This window comes from Micrasema longulum, unplaced genomic scaffold (genome assembly GCF_059751315.1).
Source record: "Micrasema longulum isolate JH-2025_06_02 unplaced genomic scaffold, ASM5975131v1 h1tg000740l, whole genome shotgun sequence".
Lineage (NCBI taxonomy): Eukaryota > Metazoa > Arthropoda > Insecta > Trichoptera > Brachycentridae > Micrasema > Micrasema longulum.
Genome location: NW_028277934.1, coordinates 46,185 through 62,139, shown reverse-complemented (window position 1 = coordinate 62,139; position 15,955 = coordinate 46,185). Strand labels below are relative to the sequence as shown.

General features: G+C 31.8%; 1 protein-coding gene across 1 annotated transcript in view; it reads left to right on the top strand.

Annotated features, from left to right (window-relative positions):
• Nucleotides 1-15,955, top strand: part of LOC148279254 (putative chitinase 10) — a gene marked incomplete at its 3' end in the record, with an annotated part of 75,737 nt that overhangs the window by 13,634 nt on the left and 46,148 nt on the right. The window contains exon 2 of the mRNA XM_088230234.1: nt 14,883-14,986. Coding sequence (XP_088086360.1) covers nt 14,969-14,986 — 18 coding nt within the window. The remainder of the gene's footprint in view (nt 1-14,882; nt 14,987-15,955) is intronic.

The window sequence follows — 15,955 nt, the reverse complement described above, 5'->3', positions numbered from 1 at the left end:
TTGATTATTCACTTTTTGCACAAACGTGCTATTACCTCAGTTTCACTTTTCTATGCCTGCCTTCTTTCCGCATAACTACGTTCAATTCTGTATCGTAAATTTTTGTTTGAAATACTGGAAATGCGTATGAAATTCCTCGAAAACTATCAGAAATTCGATTATTTGCTCTGCAAACCTTCGCCGCAAATATCCTCTTCCGTTCCGAGTAACTAATGGAAACACCGTGAATCATGCATCGGCTCTTCTCCGGAATACCGGCAGCCAGAGGTGACTCCGCCGTCCATTATCCGCGCCAATTGAGACAGTACCATGAACCGAGGATGCAGACGGTGGACATTACCGCCCGTGTGACTTATTATTGACTGTAAACATATTAATATTCCGGCAAAGTGACGGAGGAAATACAGACGTGCGTACTTCACACGGTACGGTGTACGGGTGTAGGTATTTCAAGGAATTCATACGGGTTTATCGATCATCAGGTTAATATTTCAAACACAACTTGACCTACAATTATTCATATCATGTTTTTAGGGTAAATTAAGCTTGTACTAACTGCTGAGAATGTTCGTATTGATTGAGTGATATAAAACTGTATTCACAACTTATAAATTTTATGTTATAAATTATTTGGGGTTAATAATAAATATAATATTAACAGTATTATACAATCTATTGGATAAATAATAACTCATTAACTATACGAGTATATACAAATAAGACTAAATATATGATGATATGAAAGAAAACAGTTTGTAAGGGTAAATAATTCCATCTCAAACAGCATTAATATATCTTCAGGTGTACCACAGGGCGCTCACCTTGCTCCTTTGCTATTCAATCTATTCATTAATGATCAAAAAAATGTTTTTCTTACTTCATCGAATTGGCTATTCGCTGACGGCACTAAGATTCTCAAACAGATTGACTAATACAATATATTACAGTATTTCAGCACCCGAGCTCATCCAATAATCTACATCTCAACTTAAGTAAGCGCAAGGTTTTGAGATTTTTTTTGTCTGAAAAATCCAATCATATACGACTACTCACTGAACGATGAAATATTATTTCCTGTGTCTAGTATACGAGATTAAGGTATTAAACTTGACACTAAATTTTCTTTTACAATTCATATCGAACGTGTTATCAATAAATCCTTAAAACTCCTTGGATTTATTGACAGAAGCACAACTGACTTCAAAAATATCAATACCCTTAAAACGCTCTTCTGTTTCCTAGTTCGCCCGCACCCAGAGTATTCCTCTGTTATCTGGTCTCCACATATGATGTTCACATCAAAAATATTTAATCAGTTCAACATCGATTTTTAAGGAAAATAGGCTGGAGGTTGGGCTTATCCAGAGACCAATATACTTACATTCCGAAATATAAGAAAACTAATTATTTTTCTTATTGTCATGTTTTGTTAACAGATCATTTTTATTTATTTAATTTTACAATACGCTAAAGGGGCATATACAAAAATTATACAGGTAAGTACAAACATAGTAAGTAATAATTTTAAAAATATATAGTATATGGTACACCAAAATATTTGATAAATTAATTTCAGAAAGAGATAAGATAATAATAATAATACACATCAAAAACAGAGAAAAAATTGCATGAAAAAGAAAGTTTTATTACGACTTTAATAATTAGTTTTAAACAAAGCATTTAGAACGTTTTAAAATGAAATGTTTTAATGTGGATATGATGTCTCACAGACCTGTGAAAATCTCTTGTGACGAGTTCTACACTAAATAACTATCTTCCCTCAAGTCTGGGTCTTCAAAAAACTACACTCGACAGTAAATTTTCATCGTTCTAATAAATGAACTTAGGTAGCATAAGATCTTAATGTAAATGATTAGTGTTTAATTGATTCGGGGTCTCTGACCTTTAATAAATAATTTTAAACGACTTAGATACCGCGGATCATTAGCGCGAGATAGTAAATAGTTAACTGCCACGAACATTGTTATAATGACGCCCAACCCGCGTACGTGATAACGTGGCAACGCGACACGGCCATCACCTCAGTTAGCCAATCTTGGAGCGCATAGTGACACTTGCCTACTTCCTTACTTCCTTCAATAGGGAGGAAGGAAGCGTTCACTATCGAACCTCGTCCTTTTATCTGGAAAGTGAAAACAGTACGAAAGCGCGATGGTCCTTATGTGTCACAATAATGCATTTATTTTAATTTATAATAGGCATACATGATCTACCTCACGTTTTGTAGGTACTATAATTTTAGTTTGATTATAAGGATTTTTCGCGTAACAATTGAAATTGTTATTGTTTATCATTGCTGCACATGGCTAAATGGTAAACGTTATCCTAACAACAAAGTTCGTAGGTCAAGTGTGCCTAGAGTTTAATATCTTTGTGCCTGAGCATTGTAGAAAATGCAAGCCCGGCCAAAGAAGGCGCTGTCGAAGTTCTATAAAACAAAAACTGAATTCTTTTTTCCACGCCGACAGTCTCCGAACGAATACGCGTTGTTAAAACTGTAAAGCTCTTGATATTCTATATATTAAATTATTCTTACTATTGTAAACTTGATAAAAAAAATATTTCTAAAAATAAAAACAACGTACTATCATCGCTACTTTTTTTATAAGCTCTGTAATTTTTTTAAAGACACCGCGCGTGACGTCACTAATTCTCTTCGGTGAGTTGTCCTGGTTGGTTAGTTGAGTTCCCAGAAACTACAATCAGTGGTTGATTTAGAAGAATTTCTTACGTCATTGATTAAATTAGCTCATTAAAAAAATAAATTATACATTTTAGAGAAACTTCGCAGAACAATTAAATGCTCCATTTTTTACCACGGGCAAAAAAAAAGTATTATAAAGGTTCAGTACAATAAAAATTAAAAATAACATATTGAATTGTCCCTGAAGCGTAAGACTAATTTTTGAAGCTTTGTTTTTGTTATAAAAAAACAGTGGTTTAATGTAGACATATTTTTATTATAAGTTTTGTTGAAAATCTAATCACTCGTTTAATGCGGAATGAACCAATAAACAAATACAGGTATCCATAGGAATCTCGTACTTGTCATAATAACATGTTGCGGCGTGGACAAGTATATCGCTATATTGGCAAATATTCAATAGCCACTACAAAAAACGACTCTTGTCATTCCGTTTACGGGCGGGACGTGATTGTTTTCCAAAATGCCGGTTTTTACCTCTTTTCTGTGGGAATTACTGTCTGAGCTAACATTGAGATCAATATTTGTTCGGATTCCTCCGTCGGCGTCGGAGGCAGAAGTAGGAAGGCGGACATCTGATTGACATACTCGTATCGGTGATTCCGCGCCATGAAAACATCATTTATTCGTTTTTACCAAACCAAAACCAAACCAGTATTTATAAGTTTTAATCAATTTAGAAAGAGGAAGTTCAGTGGATTTATTTTATTTTTTAATTTGATAACAGACTATTAAACAAAGCCAATTGAAAAAAAATTCCTTATGTATCGTATTATCAGCGGTATGATTTTTTAAAGTATAATAATAAAAATACGTAAATATTTTTATTCCACTTTTATTTATAAATATTTACCAATGACCTATAGTGATTACATAAAATTGTGATTTAGAACCTCTGATTGCACTTGCATATAACATAGAAATTTGTTAAGTCTCCCACCAGTCTGACGATGTCAGTCACGACGAAACTCGGTCACTGGTAAAAAATTATAAATAAAAGTGGAATAAAACTACAGACGTATTTTTATTCATATAATTAAAATGCGGTTTCAGCAAGAAATGTCAAAAACTCAATTTTGTTAAGTTTTGTATTTCTGAAATCACTCCGCGTGTGACGTCTCAAGTTCTCTTCCGCTTCTTCTCGGTCAGTTCTGCCGATCGTTTCGTTGACCATAAGTAAACTGGAAATCTTCCACAACTCTCTTACCATTGGTTGATTCATATGTACTGGTGAAGTCGTTCAAAGTAGTTATTTTTTGTTAAAATATTATTGATTTTTTTTTCGTTTGGTTTTAAGAAACTTTGCCGTATAATTTAATGCCCTAATTTTTAATAAATAAAACATTTTTTATACTTAATTTCCCGAAGGACCGAAGCTCCTTTTTTTGCTCCCCCATTTGCTCATCAGTTTTATAAAATATTCTTACCATCGCCCATTGAGGTAAAATATATAAAGATAACACTTCATACAAATCCGAGCTAAAAAGTCGTCCTCAAAGGACAAGGATTGACCAGCGGGGATAGCAAATATCGCCACGTCGACTTTGACAAGCAAAACAAGTAGTACAGTAAAAAGCACGGACTGTTTACATAGGTCTGCTGTAAGTTCTATTCAGTATGTCGCTCCCTTCCGCATACGCGGCACCATTGTTTATCGTTTTGCTTTACGCCCGACTAACTGAGCAGGGCAGAGACACGAGATAATTCGCAAATGAGGAAGTTCAGTGGTTTTTTTTATTTGTTAATAGACTGTTAAACTAAGTCAAAACTTTTAAAAAAAAAATTATATATCGTATTATCGGCGCTAGGATTTTTCAAAGTTTTGTATTTCTGAAATAACTCCGCGTATAACGTCAGAGGTTCATTTCCGCTCATTCTCATTCAGTTCTTCCCATTGGTCCAGAAGCGACAAGCAGACCGGAAATCTTCCATAGCTCTCAGATCATAGGTTGATTCACATGAACCAGTGACGTCATTTAAAGTAGTGCGTTTTTATCAAAATATTTTTTATTATTTTTTCTGTACATTTTCAAGAAACTTTGGCGTACAATTGAATGCTCTAATTTTTACCCTGCGTAAGAAAACATTTTTTGTATCCAATTTCCCGTAGGGCTGAAGTTCCTCATTATAACATATTCATAAGATGTTTTTTTTACATTAAAATAGCTATTTTAAACAAATATTGATTAAGAGTAGAACATTACTTGCCGGTTAAACCATCGCTTTTCCAAATCTATTTGTTTAGTATCATAGCGTACATATAAGCATTTTAGTAATTTCGAGGAGAAAAGTAGCTGGCAAACGCTCGCAACAGACTAAAGTCTGTTCCATCAAACATAGACCAATTGGCCGCAGGTTGAAGGAACATATTTCAAACGCTTATGTTTACTCTACCTCTCCATGTTATCATCATCTTTATCGAGAAAAATGAGATCATAATATAATAATATTAAACAGAGTAGCGACAGAGTAGCGACTCTCTTTGTCCAGGCGGATGAAAGAAAACCAGAACCCGGGACGAGTATTTTCGACTCGATGGTTACTCTCAGGTTAAAATCCTCGAAAAAGGAATCGAGGGAAAAAAATTCGCCTTGTAATGTAGTGTTTAGCACCTTCGCCTACCATGCTTGAGATCACGGGTTCGATTCCCGAGAAAGTTAACTCGAAATGACTGTTTGTATAGTGGCTTCACACAGCAATATTTCCCAGTCCCTGGACTGGCACTTGGCGCATAAGATCGGTCTATATGCTTCCTTCCTCAGACGATGGAGATGCGCTGCATTTATTTTCCCGATGCAGTGTCTTATGCACCATTAAATACAGATAGATAAATGATAACGAGGTATGCAGATTCGGTATTTTTCAACCGGTCGGACACCAACAAACTATGAGAATTTTTGTACATAAGAGGATAAAACACGGGAATTCACTTTTTGCCGTTTTGAAGTTAAAAATACAGAAATTATCGCAATAAGCTGTTGTATACGTAAATAAAACACCAAAGTCCATTTTCGTTGTAAAAATGTTTTTTTAAGTTGAAATAAAAGTCTCAAGTCCACTTTGTTTTAATGTAAAAAAAACATCAGTAGTTCCAGATACACTATTGTAATGTTTTTTTATTTTTTTAAATCATTATTTTTACATTGAACGTTTTTTTGTAGGTTGAAATTATCTCATTTGGTTCAAAAGATATGATATTTTGGAAATCAAATCTTGTTTCCCGAATATTTCGTTCAATGTAACTCCTGTGGAAGGTACAAATTTTACTATTAATATTTCTCTGGGAGCTAAGGATGTTACCTCTACCTCGCCCGAGGACAATCAGCTGTTACCTGTCACTATCAACACAAGTGACAGCTGTCAGTCTGACAGTTGACAGTTGCGGGGTAGCGCACAGTGAGCTCCCTGGCGCATGCGTGCGGACGTTTTGCATGAAAGTTTAGAATATCTACATACTCACACGCCGCACTCAATTATATCGACAATATAGTATTCATTCGGCAGAACACAGGTACGCATACTGTTATTGTGCACTGACGTTCATAATATGTCAATATTATATGGGCCGTGTCAGGTTTACATTGAATTTTAATTGTTTTTACGGTCTTTATTAATTTGAAAACCACTCAGTGTAGGTGTAAGGTTTACTTACTGTAATTTAGCAGGCGTGAAGTGATGTTTGGTTTACTTTCGGACAGCTGAAACGGATCATTTAGTTGAGTAAGTTTCTCGCGATATTAGTGAAGAATTCTTTTTTTTAATTAAAAATTTTTCATTGATAAACCCTTACGGGTTACATACATTTAAAAAATATATTTTTACTTTTAAAATTCACATTCTTCTGTTAAAAATAATATTTTTAGCATCTTTTGCAAAGATTGTCTGAGTCTTTTGTTTAGTTTTGTCTGGTAGTTTATTGTATAATTTCAGTCCATGGTTTATTAACCTCGATTGTCCTTTTCTCATTTGAGAAGGTTGTGTGTGATATTTTTCTGATATTCTCGTATTGTGTTCATGTTTACTACAGATTTTTCAAGTTTTGATTCTTCGTCTACAATTACATCAGTGGCTAATTTATGAATAAATTTTAAGGATTCTAGTTTAAAGAGTTCAGTTACATTCAATTGTTTAGCTTGTTTAAAAAGTTCTTTAGTTGCTATTAGATAGAATAGGTCATATACTAACTTTATTATTTTATTTTGCTGTCTTTGTAGTCTGTTTACGTAATTTATATTTCCTGTTCCCCATAGTAGTTGCATATAACATATTTTAGTTTTTACATAGGCTTCGTACATTAGATTTTGTCCATTTTTGGAACACAGTTTTTAATTTTTAAAAAAAGACTCAATAATGTCACCACTTTGCTAATTAAATTGTTGATATGAATTGTCCATGTCAATTGTCTGTCTATTGTTAGTCCTAAGTATTTACATGTTGAATTTCAGTTAGTCGTTCATTATTTATGACATTTTTTTCTAGATTCAAAAAAATAAAAATATATTATAATAAATACATCAAGTAAATTTATAATTTGGTGTAACGATAGTGTTGTTGGGTTTGCACAGATATATATATTTGTAATTTATTTAAAATCAACATCTAAATTTGTTGCAACAAAGAGTTAAAGCCTGTCTGAAACCTTTGCATTCAGGTGACATTCATCCGCCTGAACCAACTCACCTACTAGGCAACGCCTGAAAACAAATGATTCTTATACTTTTTATTTTACCAGCTAGTTTAAGTGACCACTTTAACCAGCCAATGACAGGTAATAAGCTCTGTAAATGGGTAAACTATTATATTCCTTTCTAAAAAATGTTTTCCCTCTCTATTGCAACAGATTTAGATCTAAATTACTCCCTAGGGATGAAATCCAGTCTGTCTACAAAGATTTGTGCCTTCTTAAAACATTGTTGATATAATTAACACGTTCAAAACACAAGTAAAATGAAAACAAAGGAGATTTTTAAACCACTTATCATTTATTCAATTACTGACCGGTTTGTATAAAATAAAAAGGCGTATGAATTTTTAAGTATTAAAAAATTTGATTTTTTTTAAAGTAAAGGAACTGAAATGCTAAAGGTTTCAGCTCCTTTACTTCACAAACGTTAACAGATGGAAGAGTTGAGGAAATGTGGATGTTTAAATATGGGCAGAATGGTGAATGTTACGCAGTGTGTAAAGTGGTCACTTAAACCAGCCAATGACAGGTCATAAGCCCTGTAAATGCCTAGACTTCCATATTCTCTCCTCAATAATGTTTTCCCTCTCCGTTACAAAAAAATAGATATGTTCATTGTGATCGCTCAAACGCTTAGCATGTTTTTAAGCACGTCGACAGTTTTATGTGATTGAGCTACTGACTAGTAGGTAGATATGGATTGGGTTAAGAATTGGGCCGAACGTCTACACTTAAGGCGGACTTATCTCCGCTCGATTGCCTAATTTTGGATTTCATCTTGAAAGAAGACATCGGGTCAACCTGAAGGTAACCAAAGTAAGTGAAAATATAAACAGTTTTGTGAAAAATAGGTGGTCGCGTCGTCAGCATCATGGACTCACAGATCGGAAGTCCTAGGTTCGAACACCGCTTCGCACTCGATTCTCATATTTCAATTGACCAAAGAATTTGTGTAGAATGCAAATTCTTTATTTTTAAACAAAAAGATACAAGTTAAATTTTATTGGCTTTACTCACCAAATTGATGACAAGTGACGTTACTAAAAAATATTTTATTTATTTTTTTGTGTGGTTTTCTTTAATGATTTACCGTACAAGATTTTACCGCAAATATTGTGGTGGTGATTATCTACGAGTATATTTACGGATATGATTATTTATCAACAGTAAAACAAAGGCATTTGTTGACACGTCGTAAATTAGGATAAATTAATCATACAAACGAAATTCTGAGTAATACATTGTTTGTTAAACTTATATGGAAATAATAATTTTTAATATTAATGCCAACATCATTTCTTTGTTGCATTATTTACGTTTTTGCTGAAGTTGGGTTCAAAAACACACAATCATTAAACCCCTAAAACTGGATAACACAAATGAGGACGTTTAGTGGTTTTTTTTTCATTGTTTTGTTTTGTTAGTACGAAGATTGCTACTTAAGTTTTGAATATGTAAAATCTGATACTGCAAACAATGAAACCAATTGCAAAAGACAAATCATTCTCCACCACGATAATAGAAGCTGTCAGACATCAGCTCAAACGAGTAAATTTTTGAGCATTCAAAACATTGAATTGATGAGTCATCCGCAGTGGAGACCTGATTTGGCAGCCAAAGATTTTTCTTATTCCCGCATATCAAAAATAAATTGCGAGGTAAATGTTTTTTGATACAATAGCGTTTAGATAAAATTTTCTTTGATAAGATGTTTTGTAAGTATTCAAATTTTTTTTTTTAAATTTCACATAATACACAATTTTATCATAGACACAATTATATGTTTTTTTATGTCCCGACTTGATAGAAAATTCCGTGTTAAGTCGGGACTCTTCGATATATAAATCAAAAATATTTATTAACTTATTATATGGAATTAAAGGTAATTTGCTAAATTGGTTTAAAACATATTTGTTCGATAGAAATCTGTCAGTGAAAATAAATGATATATTATCATATAAATTTAAATCAGTTAGTGGAGTACCTCAAGGCTCGCATCTTGGTCCAGTGTTGTTTTTAATATTTATAAATGATGTAATTGATATATTTGATAATTTACATAATAATAAATTCTCATATTTGCAGATGATATGAAAATATTCAAAGAGATAAAAAACATTAACGATTGTAACATTTTGTTCCATAATTTGTCCAAATTAAACATCTGGTGCCAACAAAATAAATTGCAACTCAATATAAGCAAATGTCAAGCTATGAGATTCTATAAAATAAATAATCCTTTTCTATTTAATTATATGTTAAATCAAATTAAAATTACTAATGTTTTTACCGTGAGCGATCTAGGTGTTTTGTTCGATTCGAAATTATTATTTAAAAAACACATTATTAAAATATCTAACAAAGCTGTAAAATCATTAGGATTTGTACCGTAACCGGAAAAGATTTTAATAATATAAACACATTAAAATATCTTTACACATCTCTAGTTAGAAGCCAACTAGATTATAATTCTCCTATATGGTCACCTTATCAAATCACTTTCTCTAATTCTATTGAGAGAATTCAGAATAAGTTTTTTTGATGTATTAATTTTAATATGGTTTTTTCTAGTAATCAATTAAATAATAACAAAGTTTTAGACTCTCTTAAATGAACTAAATTGCAAGAACGAAGAACATCGACCGACCTTACGATTTTATATAAAATAATAAAACCAATGTTTGATACCCCTGATCTACTAAAATTGATTTCATTATATGTACCACCTAGGTTAAGCAGAACATCTACAATACTTTATTGCCTAAATTCTCGAACGGTAGCTCAATATAACTCACATATTTTTAGATTACAGAATACCGGGAATGAATATGCATCATATTTTGATATATTTAGTTTATCTCTGCTTAACTTAAAAAATAAAGTGACCAACATATTTTTTATCAAAAAGAGCAAATCAACTTCAGGAGATTGGGATGGAATAGTTATAATTTGATTGATTCATGTATTTTGTTATTGTACAATTTCTTTAAAATATATATGTTATTGAATAATTAACAATTTTAAGTATATTCCTATTTAACACACACAAAATTAACGCCATTGTTTTAAAGGCATTTTTATAATATAATGCCGTTCACATGAACGGCAATTTTATAGGTAAGCTTCTAATATAATCAACCTGTTGACATAACATTAGACATTTGTCCCGACTTACGAATTTCCTGTGTTAAGGCAGGATCTTTTTTATTACATGTTTTTTTTTTATCGGATGGTATTAAATAAATTATACAATTAAAATCAATACAATAAACAATTAAAATCTGTAGTTATGAATTGAAACTTTCGATTTACTTTGTTTTTTTTTATCTTGTTTTAATTACATTTATGAGCACACACTATTTTTACACGTGATTACTTTTTCCTTATGTTTAAAATATATTCAAGTAAATTGCTATTCTTAAATTTGAAATGTATTATTTTACTCTATTTTTTTACTTTAAAAAAAAAATTCTTTGAACTATTTTTTATGTTTGTTATTTTATACAAATACAGTATTATGTCCGTACTCTTTTTATTTGATTATTAATTAAAACTAATGTCTGAGCACCCGTTGACAAACTATTATTGAATAGTTTATCGGGACAAAATATATTTTAATACTTTGTATTCCTTATAATGTACTAACATTATAATAATGTGTATATTTTATTGAATAAAGTAATTTATAATGTGTATAGTACGAGTATATTAATATTTCATACTCGATTTTTTTATATTTTTATTTTTAAGCACTCTTTATACCACATATGTATATGTCAATGGCAGAAATGCCGTATATAAATAAATAAATAATGTACAGCACTTGTAACTACGCTTAACGTGTAAAAGTGTTGCCTTTTCATTTAATGAAAAAAAAAAAAACAATATACAAAATAATCAAAACAATATGCAAAATAATCAAAACAATATACAAAAGAATAATAGAAAAATGTAAAAAATAAAAATTTAAAAAAATTAATCAATTTATAAATCAAAAATTAAAAAATTTATGGTGAAAATTATTTTTTTTAAATTTATGAAAAATTAAAAATAATTATGAAATTATTTTTTTTTTTTTTTTTTTAATTAAATTGGTATTAAGCTTGGCGTGCTAGTTTTATTGATTATATGATAATTAAAGCGTATATTTACATAAACCTTCTGGTGTACTCGGATAAAAATAACACTCTATCACCTGTCCATGAAAATACGTTTATCAGGGCTGGTATTCCGAACGCGTTTACAGCGCGCTATAATACGTATTTAGTACGTAAAAACGCGCTATACCGCGCTATAATTTCGTTTGGAATACCAGCCCTGGTCACTTTTCTAATCACAATTCTAGCACCGTACGCCTTTACTAATACAAATGGTGATGAATGTTTGATTTCAACAATAAATTTTATAACTTTTTAACCCACATTTGTGGCTGATTCATACGTGTAATAAATTTACAGCGAAGGTTAGGTGAACTATTTCTAATTAAATCAAATTGTTTTCATGGGAGGGTTAGTCAAAATAGTTTAAACAACAATGTTTTGAGTGTGTCCAAATGTTGGTAGACAGGCTGGATTTCCTCCCCTGGGAGTTATTTAGATATAAATTTGTAACAGAGAGAGAACACATTTTCTAAAAGGGAATATGGAAGTCTAGGCATTTATCTGGCGTTGGCTGGTTTAAGTAGCCAATCGACACCCTGTGTAACATTAGCCTATCTGCCTATGTTTAAACATATACGAGTATGTTTTAAGAAATGTTCCCAGCTTCACAAAAGTAAATTTTCCATGAAGCTCAAAAAGATTATTAAATATAAAAAATATCGATTAAAATGAAATAAATCAATACAAACGACATTCAAACTCCACTGGATCAATATTCATTCTCATAATGGTGCATAGGGCACTGCACCGGTACACGAATCGCAACGTATCTTTATCCGTTTTTGTTACAAAGGTTAAGATGACTATGCAATATTATAGTATTAAAACATCTTTTTAAATCAATCATTTATATCAACCATGTCGGGAATCGAAACCGAGATCCCTTGCATGGTAAACAAACGCGCTGACCATTACAAAATTAAATTACATTTATAATATTGGTATGGATATAAAATATGAAAAAAATATTATCTCTGTTTTAAATGTTTCAAGTTTTACAAAAGTAAAGTTATCTATGAAGCTCATAAAGCTGCTTTAAGATAAAAAAATATCGGTTTAAATGAAATAAATCAATTCACACGACATTCAAACTTTACTTTATCAATATTCATTTGGAGTTATTTCTAAGGTCCGTGGTCCCATTGTGTTCTAAGATTGCCGGTCTCATGCAGAAAAAAGATAACCATTAGCGTCTTGTAATTGTTTTAAGGAAACAAAATGATACGTTCTTAAAATGCAAACAGTCTTGAGGTTTTGTTGGCTAAATTGCTCAAAGAATCTTTGTTTATTTTGTATTCGATTGTCCTCATTCCAAAAGAGTAAGGAAATTCCATTCCAATGATTTATTTAGCATTTTAGCCATCTGCACGGTGTTATTCTTCGCTTGTCCAATACACGGTTGCCCGCAGAAGGGCTTTGTCTCCTGCACATATGTGTATATTTCACACAGGTAATAAGTCGGTCGACTGTCACAGGTAACGGTACTCTCCCTTGCAAGAGGAATAAGAAACAAGAATAAATTGAAGTAAAGTATTTGGGACGAGAATTTTAGACGCCATTTATCAACGTCAATTTTTGACAAGCCCTCAACCAACTGAAGACATAAGTACATACAATTATTCTTATGTATACCTAGTTTAGGGTCAGCCCACAGTTACTACTTCATTATTTGTTATATATACTTATCGACTTTACCGTTTTTTAACAAACAAAGAATTCCACACTCAATTGAATAAACTATCTCAAGTAGAAGACCCGACATTATTCAACCGATGAATTAGTGAAATATATTTGTGAGTTTAAAGGTGATGCGAGTTCACCTTTTTTCGGTATAGATCAAGCGTATCAATCAACCTCAAAATCTTTTTTTAAAGAGCAACACTGATTTGAGTACTAATTTTTTTTTTTTTTTAAACGTGAATCGGACAATCAGTCCTATGGGAAATTGAATATAAAAAATGTATTCTTACACGTGCTAAAATTAGAGCATAAAATTGTACGGCGAAGTTTCTTGAAAATGTAAAAAAAAAGTTTTAAATTAAAATGAACTACGCGTGACGTGACTGGTTCCTCCGAATCAACCAATGGTAAGAGAGTTGTAACAGACTTCCAGTTTATTGTAGGTTGACTGGCCAATCAACAGAACTCGAGAAACGGAAGAGAACTTACAAAAAAAAAACTGTAATAAATCATAGCGCTCATACATATTAAACTCGCCTTTAAACTGATTAAAACATTAAAAAAAACACTGAACATCTTCATTAGTCATAGTCGGGCGACCAATTATTGTCCTAAATAAGATTTATGTCTAAAACGCTATTAAGTAAGTAATATTTTCTAAAAAGGCGAAATGTGTTAATTGGGGTGTAAAACATAAAATTACAAAAAAGGGTGATAGACAAATTCGGATTAAGGATCCAAAATTACGCACGAATCAGCATAAATAGTTAATGTAACAAAATCATGGTCGATTAGTGTAACTCGTATATTACTACTACTTCTACTACTACCATCACGCCATAGGCAGAGAGAATGGACCGCCACACACGTCTATCCTGGCATACCTTTCTAGCTTCTTCCAAATTCATACATCTTGTCATACATGCCTTTCGGTTCTGCCTGCTTTTAACATGACCAGACTTAAGATTCTGGTTTATCTGATCATGCCACGTCTTCTTTGGTTTCATTTTTGCAATATATACTTGTTTTACTATTCTTTCGTCGTCCATTCGTTCTACATGACCAAACCATCTCAGAGATCCTTTCTTAATCTTATCATTTATACCTGACTCAGATTTACACTCTCGCCTGATTTTATCATTCGCAACCCTATCATACATTGATTTCCCAGACATTCGTCTACGTCTAAGAGATCACATTTCAACCGCGTTCACTCGGCTTTCATCCTTCCTCTGCCAGTAATATGTTTCACTTCCATACATAAGTGTTGGGACTAAAACTCCGCTGTGCACTGCCAGTTTGGCTTCAAATGACATATTTTGATTAGCAATTACTGTGCTTAGTGCCCCGTTCATTTTGTTGCCCGCATTCACCCTCTTTTCAACATCTTTTTTTATCTTCCATCTCCTGAAAACATGCTTCCCAGATACACAAATTCTTCTACTTGTTCGAGACATTCGTTGCTCACATTGCAGTCAGTAACCTCATACGTAAATTATGTTACCATAAACGTTTTACGTCGTTAAATGTTTTTGAAATATATATTATTGCAATGATTGTATTCTGTTTTTAAAGGGAAAATAAAAAAAAAGTTTTCCTTTTTCACCATTCAAATAATTGACTGTCTTTTCAGAAAAGCGAACTTCTCGAATCCTAGAAGGTCCGGGGAGATACTTCTCAGGACTACTCCTGATGAACTGACCCTACAGACGTGACGTCATGGGTCGTGCCTACAAAGTGAGTTCCATTTCAACTACTGTTATATGGATATGCAGAATCCGTAGGTAAACTAGGATTAGTACTCTTTAATTTGAATAATTGTTTCATTTACAAATTGTATAAACCACGTGAACTTTGATAATACGCCGACCAGTTTCGAGGTTACTTCATCATCATCAGGAATTGAACTAACTTAGAATTTATTTATTTATTCATACAAATACATGTATTCTACAATAAAATAATACTAACGTATCCCAAACTTTACGAGGCCATGTGCCCTGTGTTGAGTTGGGATATAACATAATGGAAAGTGGAAGCATGTTAATGAATAAATATTTCAAAAATCAAAATTATAAATGATTACATAAACATATATTTAAATAAACACTTTTAATGAATTCATTTTCAATTACTTTGGTTTATACAAATTTAAAAATAAATAAGTATAAAATATTACAGCACAAAGCGAAAAGGGTTTTTGATTTAAAAAAAAATAAAAATATATATCTATTTATTAGTAGGTCATTTGAAGAACGTTTCTTAAATGATCCGAGCATTTAACTTTGTATAAGTTTTCCGACAAGAGATTGTTTGGTGGTAAATATTTAACTGAGGTGCAAATCAGAAAGACAGGAAAATTTTAATTCAACTTTATACGTACTTTAGTCAGATAAAAGTAAAGAATTCATACAATTTTGCTATTTTAAAATACCGTTGTTTTAAAATCGCGTTATTAAATCAATAAGGGAAATAAATATTAGATAAAAACATTTATTTTTATAAGAAGTTTCGGAAAAAATATACTTGTATAACTTAAATATAATAACCTTTCGACCGGCAGATTACGCCTCCTGAAATTAGGAGTAAACTCGGGTACATTGATACTTGATACTCATAAAAACATACTATGGAAGCAAACTTTGTTCTAACGATTTAAAGAAAATGAATATTCATTATAATTACGGATGATTTAAAGGTAGCGAA